This window comes from Bombina bombina, chromosome 7 (genome assembly GCF_027579735.1).
Source record: "Bombina bombina isolate aBomBom1 chromosome 7, aBomBom1.pri, whole genome shotgun sequence".
Taxonomy (NCBI): domain Eukaryota; kingdom Metazoa; phylum Chordata; class Amphibia; order Anura; family Bombinatoridae; genus Bombina; species Bombina bombina.
The window spans coordinates 220,944,240-220,959,191 of record NC_069505.1 but is presented as its reverse complement, the minus strand read 5'-3'; the positions used below and the strand labels follow the sequence as shown (position 1 = coordinate 220,959,191).

Here is a 14,952-nt window from a genome sequence, read left to right as displayed (position 1 = left end):
TCTTGGAACAAGGGTAAACAATCCAAGAAGCCTGCTGCTGCTCCCAAGTCAGCCTGAAGGGCTGGCCCCGGATCCGGGACCAGATCTAGTAGGGGGCAGACTTTCCTTCTTCTTCCAGGCTTGGATACAGGACATTCAGGAACCCTGGGCAATAGAAATAGTGTCTCAGAGATACAAATTGGAGTTCAGAAATTCTTTCCCCAGAGGAAGGTTTCTTCTTTCATGATTATCTGCAGACCAGATAAAAAGAGAGGCGTTCTTACGTTGTGTAAGAGACCTCTCCTACATGGGAGTAATCTGTCCCATTCCAGTTCAGGAACAGGGACAGGGGTTTTACTCAAATCTGTTTGTAGTTCCCAAAAAAGAGGGAACCTTGAGACCTATTTTAGACCTCAAGAGTCTAAACAAGTTTCTCAGAGTTCCATCCTTCAAGATGGAAACCATTCGTACCATTCTTCCATTGATCCAGGAGGGTCAATTTATGACAACAGTGGATATCTTCATGTTCCTATCCACAGAGATCATCACAAATTCCTGAGGTTTGCCTTTGTGGACAAACATTCTCAGTTTGTAGCTCTCCCTTTTGGGCTGGCCATGGCACCCAGAATTTTCACAAAGGTTCTGGGGTCTCTTCTGGCGGTTCTAAGACCGCGGGGCATTGCGGTGGCGCCTTACCTGGGTGATATTCTGATCCAGGCATCATCCTATCAACTTGCAAGGTCCCATACCGACTTTGTGCTATCCTTCCTGAGAACTCACGGGTGGAAGGTAAATCGGGAAAAAAGTTTGTTAGTTCCTCAGACAAGGGTTCCCTTTCTATTTTAATGAAGGTTTTTCTGACGGAGATCAGAAAGTTAAAAATTCTGGATACATGTTGAGTCCTTTAGTCCAATCCTCGGCCGTCAGTGGCTCAGTGTATGGAGGTAATCGGATTGATGGTGGCGGCAATGGACATCGTACCATTTGCTCGTTTTCATCTCAGGCCTCTACAAGTAAGCATGCTCAGGCAGTGGAATGGAGACTATACAGATTTGTCTCCTCGAATAAATCTAGATCAGGGGACGAGGGACCCTCTTCTATGGTGGTTGTCACCGGATCATCTATCCCAGGGGACATGCTTTCGCAGACCCGCATGGGTGATTGTGACAACGGATGCCAGCCTGTTAGGATGGGGAGCAGTCTGGGCTCAAAGAGTATGGACTCAAATAGAATCTCTCCTTCCCATCAACATCTTGGAGTTGAGGGCGATATTCAATGCTCTTCGGGCTTGGCCTCAGCCCAATTCATCAGATTTCAGTCGGACAACATAACGACGGTAGCTTACATCAATCATCAGGGAGGAACAAGGAGTTCCTTAGCGATGACCGAAGTGGCCAAAATAATTCAGTGGGCGAGACTCACTCTTGCCATCTGTCGGCGATCTACATCCCAGGGGTGGAAAACTGGGAGGCAGATTTTCTGAGCAGGCAGACGTTTCATCCGGGAGAGTGGGAACTCCATCCGGAAATATTTTCAAACCTGATTCTCAGATGGGGTTGTCTGGAGTTGGACCTTATGTCGTCTCGTCAGAACGCCAAGCTTCCGAGATTGTATATCCCATACGTCACTAGCTCATGGACTCTTGCCAATTACATGAAAGAAATGTGTAATATAAAATGTTATAATTTTTTTTATATTAATAAGTTACATGTTCACATGTACTGGACTATGTCACATGATTCATTTTGATTATTTTAATATGAAACATCAGTATTTTTTTTAATATCATATTACATCAAAGTAATTTATACTGCTAACTATTCCAAAATAAATAGCATTTAAAATCCTGATATATATATTCATACAAATACAGCATGTTTCCCATTCAGTACACCCCCATTGGGACAAATATGTGAGTATTTGTTAACCAGGCCTGAAAAATAAAAGGTTAGGTTATTTATATTTTTCATTTAGCAGACATTCATATTTAATATTATACGAACAGACAATTTTATATCCATTAATGTTCTTCCTTTCATTTTCCATTAGCTTCCTGGAAAACAGAAAAAAATTATTTATTTTGGAATAATTTAAACATTTTATATCTACTAATGCAGTTATTCATTTAATTTATTTCAATCTGAATTGCATTATAGACATGTAATACAGTCTAAGGTATATATATTAAATATTTTGTCTGAATATATGTACATGTATATATATATGCATTCATTTCTATGCTGTCTTTTAACAATGGTTCCAAACCCTCACTGCCTCAATACACAGGCAGGGGTAATTAACAAGTCTATGCTAATCACTATGTAGTCAGAATTTTATTGCTTATCTAATTTTAGGCTCAGAATGTTGTCTCCATACATTCCCTGTTTGCTACCCCCTGCAAGGCTGTGAGCTTCAAAAGCTATGTTATCTTTTAATTAGGATAAAGTGTCTTCATCCAGCTAAAACCATTTGGCAGAGGGCTGTGACTTACAGTGAAATAGAACTGTTGTAAATAGCCTCATATTTAATTAATCCTGTGGTCTCACCAACTATATATATGAAAATGATATATATATATATATATATATATATATATATATATATATATATATATATATATATATATAATTTTCATCTATAATATTCATATACCCTGACAGCCCCAAAACAAGCCCATGAAATACTAGTAGTATACTTTAGTTTTAATGATTGCTTAAAGCGATAGGAAATTCAAAATGAAACTCTCATGATTCAGACAGAGCATGTGATTTTTAAATTCACTTCTATTACGAAATTGACATTGTTATCTTGGGTACCTTTGTTAAAGTAAATAGGGTTGCCACCTCAGACATGTTTTCCTGGACACTTATGAGTTACACACGCTGCAGGGTGTGCAGGGAGGAATAAGAATAGTGCATATAAATAGTACTGTCGAGAAACCTATTCCTCCCTGCACACCCTGCAGCGTGTGTAACTCATAAGTGTCTAGAAAAACATGGCTGAGGTGGAAACTCTAATACATATCCTCAGCAGCAGCAATGCACTACTGGGAGCTAGCTGTTAACTGGTGGGTGGCTGCACACATTTGTCTTTTGCCATTGATTCACCAGATGGCCTGCCGGGATACTGGGATTTTTCTTTAGCCATAGGGCCACACTCTTAGTCAGAGAGGTCATGGATGAGCCTTGTGCACATTTCTTCAAGGCCGCTCCTTACAAGGGTATGGGGGCCTGTTGCCGAAGAAAGGGTAAGAGGGTGAAGGTGGAGCCAGGGGGGCTGGGGTGGAGGTGGGGTCTGTCTGATTTCCCATTCCTGCCCTGTCAGCTAGCAACCAGTAATTTTCTGCTGCTCTTAAATAGAGGGTTCATTTTAGCCCCCACTACTATGTAATACAGTAGCACAGAGAATGTATTTTGACTTCATTTCAGTTAATAAAAACTGATGTTCTATTGCTTGTGGACATTTTTATTGGATAAGAAATTAAAAATCTAAGGGCTAGATTACAAAGGGAGTGCTAATTAAACGTGCGCCTGTAAAGGAACAAATTTGCCTGTTTACAGTTGCACATTAAATAACCAGCCATTACAAGTGGATGGCTATTGCTAACGTTAGCTCTCGGTAATATGCGCTCGTAAAATTCCCTCAATTGCTCCCACTGTGCCTTCATAAAAACAAAATAGCATCTTTATATTATTAAAAAATAACTGCACAAAGCAGTTCTAATTGGTTAAAGTTAGTGGGTGTGGGATGTGTCTTTACAGTGTGGTCTATGGGGACTATGTTAAAACTGCAAATATTTATGTATATGCTTATATACTGTACATATATATTTATGTGTTAATACATATAAACACATAAATATATATGTATATATTCATAAACATATTTTAAATTTGCTGCCCAAAGCTGCAAAATTTACCCCCTTCGCTGCGCTAGGTTCTGTGCCCTGTCTGACGGCCTCAGAACGAGCCAATGGAAGCACGTTTTTGTGAGCGCAAAGCTTCCATGCAATTGCGTTTTACCTATAATACCAGGGCACATTTGCATGCTCTGGTATTATGAGTGTAGCACAAATATCGTGCTCGCGAAAGTGCAATTTTGCACTCCACTCGCAATGTGGCCCTAAGCGTCCCTTAAAGGAACATGAAACCTAAACTTTTGCTTTCATGATTCAGATAGATCATACAAGTTTAAACAACTTTCCAATTTACTTCTATTATCTCATTTGCATTAATGTCTTGGTATCCTTTTTTGAAGGAGCAGTAATGCACTACTGGGAGCTAGCTGAACTCCAATGGCAAGATACAAGTGCAGCCACCAACCAGCAACTTCTGAGTCTATATAGGTATCATTTTCAACAAGGGATAGAAAGAGAACGAAATAAATTGGAAAGATATTTAAAATTGCATGCTCTATACGAATCATAAAAGAAAAAAATGTGGGTTTCATGTCCCTTTAAATCTTCATAAGATTGAATTACCTGGGCAATATTATATTCACTCTCAATGAAAGGTTTGCAGTTGAACACATAATATACTGAATGTTTCTATATTAAAATGTATCAGTGTAATAACTACTTATACATTCATTTGCTGATTCAGGGTGTAAAGCTGTGACCATTAAAGGGACACTTGTCAAGTAGTGAGGACTGGTGACGTCACCCGTGTCTTGCTATGCACACTATACACTCGCAGGGCAGCCAGCCAACAGTAACTGTCACTAACACTTCCTGGTTTCGCTTTCTGATTGGCTGAGGTTTTCTGACTCTCCCCGGCTTCCGTAGTATTGATGTGGCTTCTGCTTGGCCGGGCACTTCCACGTCACCCAGTGAGCGATTCTTCTCCTCCTCCGCCTCCCTGACACGGTCAGAGACTGGGCGCCGGGAGCCGCAGGTACGGGGCCTTCACGCGGATCTTACTAAAGGGGAACAGGGGCAGTCACTGTACTGTTCGTCTGAGGCTCGGGAGCTTACGGATCGCATCCCTTGGTTACCGGGCCCTAGGTGCCTCTGCTTGTGTGTATGTAGCTTATGTGTGAGGTATTTACATTACAGGTTATATGTGAGCTGCACACTGTGCTAATATCTGTATCATTATAATGGTGCACTATAGTGTCACTCTATAAAGCTGTTATATGACATGTAATATAGTATCTAGCACAGGTGAGCTACACCAGGGTACAACACCCAGCTAAAGTCATTAGTATCCAGCACATGTGAGTGACACCAGGGTACTGTCAGGGTACAACACCCAGCTGAAGTCACTAGTATCCAGCACACGTGAGTGAGACCAGGGTACTGTCAGGGTACAACACCCAGCTGAAGTCACTAGTATCCAGCACAGGTGAGTGAGACCAGGGTACAGCACCCAGCTGAAGTCACTAGTATCCAGCACAGGTGAGTGAGACCAGGGTACTGTCAGGGTACAACACCCAGCTGAAGTCACTAGTATCCAGCACACGTGAGTGAGACCAGGGTACTGTCAGGGTACAACACCCAGCTGAAGTCACTAGTATCCAGCACAGGTGAGTGAGACCAGGGTACAGCACCCAGCTGAAGTCACTAGTATCCAGCACAGGTGAGTGAGACCAGGGTACTGTCAGGGTACAACACCCAGCTGAAGTCACTAGTATCCAGCACACGTGAGTGACACCAGGGTACAACACCCAGCTGAAGTCACTAGTATCCAGCACAGGTGAGTGAGACCAGGGTACTGTCAGGGTACAACACCCAGCTGAAGTCACTAGTATCCAGCACATGTGAGTGACACCAGGGTACAACACCCAGCTGAAGTCACTAGTATCCAGCACAGGTGAGTGAGACCAGGGTACTGTCAGGGTACAACACCCAGCTGAAGTCACTAGTATCCAGCACACGTGAGTGACACCAGGGTACAACACCCAGCTGAAGTCACTAGTATCCAGCACAGGTGAGTGAGACCAGGGTACTGTCAGGGTACAACACCCAGCTGAAGTCACTAGTATCCAGCACATGTGAGTGACACCAGGGTACAGAACCCAGCTGAAGTCACTAGTATCCAGCACATGTGAGTGACACCAGGGTACAGAACCCAGCTGAAGTCACTAGTATCCAGCACATGTGAGTTACACCAGGGTACAGAACCGAGCTGAAGTCACTAGTATCCAGCACATGTGAGTGACACCAGGGTACAACACCCAGCTGCAGTCATTAGTATCCAGCACATGTGAGTGAGACCAGGGTACTGTCAGGGTACAACACCCAGCTGAAGTCACTAGTATCCAGCAAATGTGAGTGACACCAGGGTACTGTCAGGGTACAACACCCAGCTGAAGTCACTAGTATCCAGCAAATGTGAGTGACACCAGGGTACTGTCAGGGTACAACACCCAGCTGAAGTCACTAGTATCCAGCAAATGTGAGTGACACCAGGGTACTGTCAGGGTACAACACCCAGCTGAAGTCACTAGTATCCAGCACATGTGAGTGACACCAGGGTACTGTCAGGGTACAACACCCAGCTGAAGTCACTAGTATCCAGCACATGTGAGTGACACCAGGGTACTGTCAGGGTACAACACCCAGCTGAAGTCAGTTGTATCCAGCACGTGTGAGTGACACCATGGTACAACACCCAGCTGCAGTCATTAGTATCCAGCACATGTGAGTTATACCAGGTTACAACACCCAGCTGAAGTCATTAGTATCCAGCACATGTGAGCGACACCAGGGTACAACAGCCAGCTGAAGTCGGTTGTATCCAGCACATGTGAGTGACACCATGGTACAACACCCAGCTGCAGTCATTAGTATCCAGCACATGTGAGTGAGACCAGGGTACTGTCAGGGTACAACACCCAGCTGAAGTCACTAGTATCCAGCACTTGTGAGTGAGACCAGTGTACTGTCAGAGTACAACACCCAGCTGAAGTCACTAGTATCCAGCACATATGAGTGAGACCAGGGTACTGTCAGGGTACAACACCCAGCTGAAGACGGTTGTATCCAGCACAGGTGAGTGAGACCAGGGTACAACACCTAGCTGAAGTCACTAGTATCCAGCACTTGGGAGTGAGACCAGCGTACTATCAGGGTACAACACCCAGCTGAAGTCACTAGTATCCAGCACATATGAGTGAGACCATGGTACTGTCAGGGTACAACACCCAGCTGAAGACGGTTGTATCCAGCACATGTGAGTGAGACCAGGGTACAACACCCAGCTGAAGACAGTATCTTTACTGTAGAAAGGAGCAGCACACAGACAACGAGCCATGTGGCATGATTAAGGGCTACTTGGCCAAAACACTGTCATCTTTGTGCTGCTCTTTTCTAAAGTAAAATAATACTTGTTCTGAGCAGTGCTGCTGAATTGACTTTGTGGCTATATAATGTTATGCCATAGATTTGTGTAAAATTGATCTATTTAACACCTTAGTTGTGCCGGTGAGCTAATAACTAGCTAAATATATTATTGGGGACTATTAACTAACAAAAAGCATACTGCTAATCAGATTAATAGTGGAAAAGGGGGAAAAAGCACAAAAGGATTTTATAGATAAGAGTGCACACTCTAGCATACAAATAGTTAACAAAATAGAAAAGGTTTGTTTGTGTTAATAGTAAACAAAAAAAAAGTTCCAATGTACTGACTAGCATACACTAGTATGCTGTGGTTTGCCAGTTTTGCAGAGACATTTCAGGACATTTTTGTGTGTCCATAATGTCACAGGTTGCTATTAAAATCTTAGATTTTGCATTATTATTGTATTAGTATGCATGACAGCGCATGCACAGTAGAGCCCTACTCTGAGTCTGCATATGCTCAGTAAATAGTGTCTCGCATGCACAGACTGGATCAGGACATCCTTAGGACAGCCCAGAACAAGTGACATACCTGTAAATTCTGGGACTGTCCCAGTGAATTTGGGTTGCAGTGAAAAATGTTTTGTAAGTAAATTATGAGAAGTTTTGTATCACAGCAGAGCAGATCACTTAGAAATCTGTAAAGAACATGTGTTTTTGTTTTGAAGTTACTAAACCTGTAAAAAAAAATGTTTTAAAAATTTATTTAGATTAAGTTAGCATTGCCATTGCAGCATGGAGTAGTGTGATTTAATAACGTGATTTGTGTGTGGTTGATAGTGACAAGTGACTACATTTCTGGTAAAAGTAGATGGAAGAGAGACATTTATTTTAATACTAATTTTCAGCCATTTCATTATAATCCTGTTGTACTAGCTGAGCTTTTAATTCTATATTTTATAAAATTGTATTAACTTGAATTATCTTGACACTATTTTGTAAATGAGATCAGTTGGCAATAAATATTAGAATCGACTTGTTGGCTTAGTTTAGTTTCTGGTGAAAAAAACTGAAACTATATTTTCTCATTGTAGCACCTGTTTGAGTGTTGCAGATCTGCTTTTCACTGTAGTAGTATTACGTTTGTCTTGTTCCCTCCTAGTGGAATAATAAAATGTATTTTTTTTTATTCTTCTAGAACCAGCTTCTTCTTTAATAGAGCAAAGCACCTGAAAGCAGAACAATGACTGCTGCAGAGAATGTGTGTTACACATTAATAAACGTTCCGATGGATTCGGAACCTCCATCAGAAATCACATTGAAGACTGACCTGGGTAAGATACAAATGATTAATAGCTTTAAACCTCCCTTTGTTTTGCTTGCGTGGAGACAATGTGACAGTGCAGGCATGACAAGAAATCCTTCTTTTTAACTGTATACTCAAGTTTTATATAGCCCACAAATCTACTGGTCAGATTTCATTACAAATCCACTCCGGTCTCCACCTGTATTTATTGTATTCTATGCTGCTGTCTTAAAGGGCCGTAACAGTCGATATGAAACTTCCAATATTGTCATTTTAAGAGACATTTTCCGTTTACTTCTGTTATCAAATTTACTTTGTTCTCTTGGTATCCTTTGTGAAAAAGCTTACTTAAGTAGGCTCGGAAACATCACTGTGCCACTGGGAGCAAGGTTGTGATTGGTGGCTACACATCTATACCTCTTGTCCCTGGTTCACAAGAAATGTTCAGCTAGCTCCCAAGTAGTGCATTTCTCCTCTGGAGCTTACTTAACTATGTGCTTAATTTATTATCTATAAAATATTTTAAACATTCTGTTTTATATAGAGTAGTATTGTGCCCCTTTAGGTAAAGAACTGTAGAAGCCAATTAGGGTTTTTATTAACAAGCAGTTAATGACAATGGACGTACCTGGTACGTCAGTTATCTAACAGAGTGCTGGAAGCGATTGCGATCGCTTCCAGCAGCTCTGAGGGTATTGCAGTGATGCCTCGATATGGAGGCATCCTGCAATACCCCTTTACAAGCCTCCGATGCAGAGAGAGCCACTCTGTGGCACTCTCTACACCGGAGCGTCGTTGGTGGGTGGGAGCAAAGCAGGGAGGCGGGTGGGCGGCCTGCAATGTTCCTGTGATTATGTGGAGGGGGGCGGGATCGGAAGCGGGAGTGCCCGGGGGCGTGCACGGGGCGGGAGCGGGTGGGAACCGCTACACTACAGAAAAATTGAATAAAAAATTGAGAGAAAAGGGGGGGAATTTTTAATTTATAAAGCAATAGAAGGGTTCTGTGAGGGGATAGCTACACTACAGAAAAGGGCAAAAAATTAAAGCATATTTTTTTTTTTTTTTTACTAAACTGGGTACTGGCAGACAGCTGCCAGTACCCAATATGGCGCCCATTAGGCTAGAGAGGGAGGGTTAGAGAACTGTTTGATGGGGGATCCGTGAGATTGGGGGCTAAGGGGGGATTCTACACAGCAGCATATGTAAATATGCTAAAAAACAAAAAACACCAAATATTCCTTTTATTTTAGTACTGGCAGACTTTCTGCCAGTACTTAAGATGGCGGGAACAATTGTGGGGTGGGGGAGGGAAGAGAGCTGTTTGGGAGGGATCAGGGGGTCTGATGTTTCAGGTGGGAGGCTGATCTCTACACTAAAGCTAAAATTAACCCTGCAAACTCCCTACAAGCTACTTAATTAACCCCTCAATACACGAGTGATGCGCAGCGGCATTTAGCGGCCTTCTAATTATCAAAAAGCAACGCCAAAGCCATCTAAGTTTGCTATTTCTGAACAAATGGGATCCCAGAGAAGCATTTACAACCATTTGTGCCATAATTGCACAAGCTGTTTGTAAATAATTTCAGTGAGAAACCTAAAGTTTGTGAAAAAGGAAACATTTTTTTTTTTTTATTTGATCGCATTTGGCGGTGAAATGGTGGCATGAAATATACCAAAATGGGCCTAAATCAATACTTTGGGTTGTTTACTACACTAAAGCTAAAATTACCCCAAAAATCTCCCTACATGCTCCCTAATTAACCCCTTCACTGCTGGGCATAATACACGTATGTGCGCAGTGGCATTTAGCGGCCTTCTAATTACCAAAAAGCAACGCCAAAGCCATATATGTCTGCTATTTCTGAACAAAGGGGATCCCAGAGAAGCATTTACAACCATTTATGACATAATGGCACAAGCTGTTTGTAAATAATTTCAGTGAAAAACCGAAAGTTTGTGAAAAAGTGAACGATTTTTTGTATTTGATCGCATTTGGCGGTGAAATGGTGGCATGATATATACCAAAATGGGCCTAGATCAATACTTTGGGATGTCTTCTAAAAAAAAATATATACATGTCAAGGGATATTCAGGGATTCCTGAAAGATATCAGTGTCCCAATGTAACTAGAGCTAATTCTGAAAAAAAGTGGTTTGGAAATAGACAAGTGTTACTTGTATTTATGGCCCTATAACTTGCAAAAAAAGCAAAGAACATGTAAACATTGGGTATTTCTAAACTCAGGACAAAATTTAGAAACTATTTAGCATGGGTGTTTTTTGGTGGTTGCAGATGTGTAACAGATTTTGGGGCTAAAAGTTAGAAAAAGTGTTTATTTTTCTTCATATTTTCCTCATATTTTATAAAAAAAAAATTATAGTAAATTATAAGATATTATGAAAATAATGGTATCTTTAGAAAGTCCATTTAATGGCGAGAAAAACATTATATAATATGTGTGGGTAAAGTAAATGAGTAAGAGGAAAATTACAGCTAAACGCAAACACCGTAAAAATGTAAAAATAGCCTTTGTCCCAAACGGACAGAAAATGGAAAAGTACTGTTGTCATTAAGGTAAAAAAATTAAGCATCTTTCTAATTTACTCCTATTATCAATTTTTCTTTGTTCTCTTGCTATCTTTATTTGAAAAAGAAGGCATCTAAGCTTTTTTTTGGGCTCAGAACTCTGGAGAGCACTTTTTTTTATTGGTGGATGAATGTATCCACCAATCAGCAAGGACAACCCAGGTTGTTCACCAAAAATGGGCCGGCATCTAAACTTACATTCTTGCATTTCAAATAAAGATACCAAGATAATGAAGAAAATTTGATAATAGGAGTAAATTAGAAAGTTGCTTAAAATGTCATGCTCTATCTGAATCGCAAAAGAAAAAATTTGGGTTCAGTGTCCCTTTAATAATTTTACAGTTTAATGTATATACTTTATAGTCTTTATTGCAACGGTTTGGTGTCTAATACTGATATTAACTATGTGGGTTATTTCTCACACTTACAAGTTAGGAGAGCACAAGAATATCAAAGAGCTAATCACACATCACCTGCGAAATCAAACAGTGTTTGTATTTAAATAACATGCAGAATCATTTTGAAAGGTAGAATTCATTTGGAGCTATGGTTCTGTGATCCAGATGATTTGTTTAGCCCTTATGTCTCGTTCAAATCTAATAATGAGCGAAATTTCATATTTCGATTACAACATCAGTACGGAAGAAATGTTTTGGAAACACAGGACCTATTGCTTGAAAAAAGGTCTGTGTACAAAAAAATCACCCTCTTAGAGATGACCTGCTTAATCATTTTTACATCATAGAAATGCTGCATGTCATGTATTTTGGTGTCTTAGGAAGGGGGTAATATCCTGAAACCTTACATTTAATAAAAGGTGACGGATGTGAAAAAAATCATGGCGAGTGCGTCCCTTCACTGGAATATTGTTTATTTTCTGGAAGCACCCTGGGTTGTTGCTGTAAGGATTGTAAGTGCTGGCTTGTTTCGAATTTGCAAAATATATATACAGTATATATAATATTTTACATATGTGGAAAATATCACTATGGTTTACTAGTCTGGGGTTAAAATATACTAGCCCAGAGGGGAAAGGTTACTAGTCCACTCAATGTTTAAAATAGGAAAAAGCCAAATTTAAACTCGTCCGCTGCAGTTTCTAAGTCATCTGGGACTAGTGGATATTAAAGATATATATATATATATATATTCCTGCTAACTGCCTTGTGGAAATTTAGTACTGATGTGTGTGTTGATATATTATATTTTAATTATTATATTTTATTTTTTTATTATTAAAAAAACAATATAGTTTTTAATGTATACTCTGCAGCAAGTGATGGATAACTATCCTCTTCCCTTTGGTTTTAAAACAGATTTAAACAACTTTACTCCTTGGTTTTTCATGCAGGAAAATATGTTAACATCCTTTTAAATGTGTGCTATTTATGTTATTTAAAACATAATGCATTACTTCTTGTCCAATTGCAGCAGTTGATTATGGGGGGGCATTGTGTTTTTGCATATTGAAAGTAAAGCTCATCCTGTTTTTGCATCCTGTAGCTGCCCCTCCCTCCCAGGAAAAAAAGGAGCATGTTTTTAGTACTTGTTGCCATCAGAAAGAGACATAAGCAGTACTGTGCACTACAGTAGCTCCCTCATTTCAATAAGGGAGCAAGAGTGTACTCACATTGAGGCCAATAACTGTTGAGTGATTGGCTGAAGCAGTCACAGCCTAATTTACAAATAAAATGCTGTAAAATAGGGCGTGCTTCTTCAGAAATACAAATTAAACACTTTATAATACACTAGAGCAGTGGTCTCAAAGTACAGGCTATGGGGTGTCTTGCGGCCCTCAAGAATAGTTTCACCTGGCCCTCCCATGCATTGTCCAGTGTAGACTCCCATTGCTTGGATAAATGCAGTTCCAGTATGATCACTTTACTTGGCATTTACAAGCTATAGATGACTATGTATGTCTCTTGTGGGATACAAATCCCACCTTATGCTACTACTTGAGTAAATGTCACTTCCCGTTCCTAGTATATCCTGTTCCAGAGCACTCACTCTGTTTAAGCTGCCCCCACAGGACAATACCACTTTGCCAGTGGCCCCCAGATAAATTAAGCTTGATACCCCTGCTGTAGATGAGTATATTAATGCTATAATGGTAAATTACTGGGACTTGTTTATGCAAAGTGTGAATGTATTTGCATTATTGTCACTTGTTGCTTGTCCTGTTTTTCTGCAGAAAAAGGAGATGTCAAGTCCAAAACAGAGGCGCTGAAGAAAGTGATTATCATGATTCTGAACGGAGAGAAGCTCCCAGGTCTGTTAATGACGATAATTAGATTTGTGTTGCCGCTTCAGGATCACACCATCAAAAAGCTACTGCTGGTCTTCTGGGAAATCGTTCCTAAGACAACTCCAGATGGGAAACTGTTGCAGGAAATGATTCTTGTGTGTGATGCTTACAGGAAGGTGAGGAAGAAATGTAAACATACAGGAATGAACTAATTGTGTTACCTGAGATTTTACCTTTTAATTAGAGGGAACTAGATTTGTTTTTTAGATCTGTATCTTATTCACATTTATCTCTGCACATAATAGATGGATTACAAATAAAAAAAAAATTATTTGAAGACTTGTCTGAATATTTTAGCATCATTTTATAGTTTTTACCGTTATTTTTAAAAGAGACACAAGGATAGACTAACCAGAGGTGAACACATTTATTTCAAACGTAGGAACCAGACATATGCACACATCTTTAGTTCATTTTATTTCCATTTGTTTTTTTCTTTAAAAATAAATAACAAAAATACATAACCGTATTGTTGCTTGTGTAGACATACGTAAAATAATCAAACATAAGTTAGTAGTCCAATATACAGCTCTAGTAGTTGTTTCACAGAATTCTTAAGATATAATTATTTATCTTAGGAGATAGGGAATAATAATGTAATGTTTGGGGCATCTACTGTATTTTAAACTTTGAAACTCAAATTATTTTTAGCTTTATGATATATTCAGAGGAAATTGTATATTTGTTACACACGTCTGAATTAAATAATTTCAGTCTTTAAAATTTTTGTTAAAAATAAGTCACACGGCAAAAAAATATTTTTAACATGCTAAATTGTTGCAATTTTATATGTAGATTTTTTTTTCCTGTTTCCATTTAAAGGGACATAACTAAATGTTGAATCACGTGAAAGTGCTGAAGCATGTCTGTAAAAAGCTGACAAGAGAATATCACCTGAACATCTCTATGTAAAATAGGAAGATTTTACCTCAAAATTTTCTCAGTAGCCACATCCCATTGTAAAGAGATTTTAAATAGCCAATCAGGATGGTAGTCCTGGGACTAGCATAGGAGCGTGCATCTGGCATGTGCAGGCACAGTCATGTTATTTCTCTACTCAGTTTAAGGAAGTTTACTAAGAAGTCTCACAAGATTTCAGTGCCATTTCATGATATCACAACAAAGGAAAGCATGATCTCAGGATTGCTGATGCTGCTTCACTATTTTTTTCTTCTTCTAAACTTACAGATAGACAGTTGCTTGAAGTATAAATGTTTACTGAGCACTTACTTTGGTGAGCTGAAGAAATTTGTTGTAAAATGTCTTCCTTTTTTACATTGAGATGTTCAGGTGATATTATCCTGTCAGCTTTTTATCGTTATGCTGCATCACATTCAAGTGATTTAGCATATGACTATTATGTCCCTTTAAGTGAGAGTCTGATTAAAATAATTATGAAGCATATTTTACTCATTCAGCCAAATCAGGGGCATTGCTCCTTGTAATAATATTTTATGTAACTTCAGCAAAGGATTGTGGGTAAGTAGTCCTAAT

The 14,952-nt window shown here is 39.7% G+C and overlaps 1 protein-coding gene across 1 annotated transcript in view; it reads left to right on the top strand.

Moving 5' to 3' along the window:
- Positions 1-4,748: 4,748 nt before the first annotated feature.
- Positions 4,749-14,952, top strand: part of COPB1 (COPI coat complex subunit beta 1) — a 53,164-nt gene continuing 42,960 nt past the window's right edge. Inside the window, exons 1-3 of the mRNA XM_053720619.1 lie at positions 4,749-4,871; positions 8,460-8,595; positions 13,345-13,574. Of these exons, the coding sequence (XP_053576594.1) occupies positions 8,505-8,595; positions 13,345-13,574 (321 nt within the window). The 5' untranslated portion in view covers positions 4,749-4,871; positions 8,460-8,504. The remainder of the gene's footprint in view (positions 4,872-8,459; positions 8,596-13,344; positions 13,575-14,952) is intronic.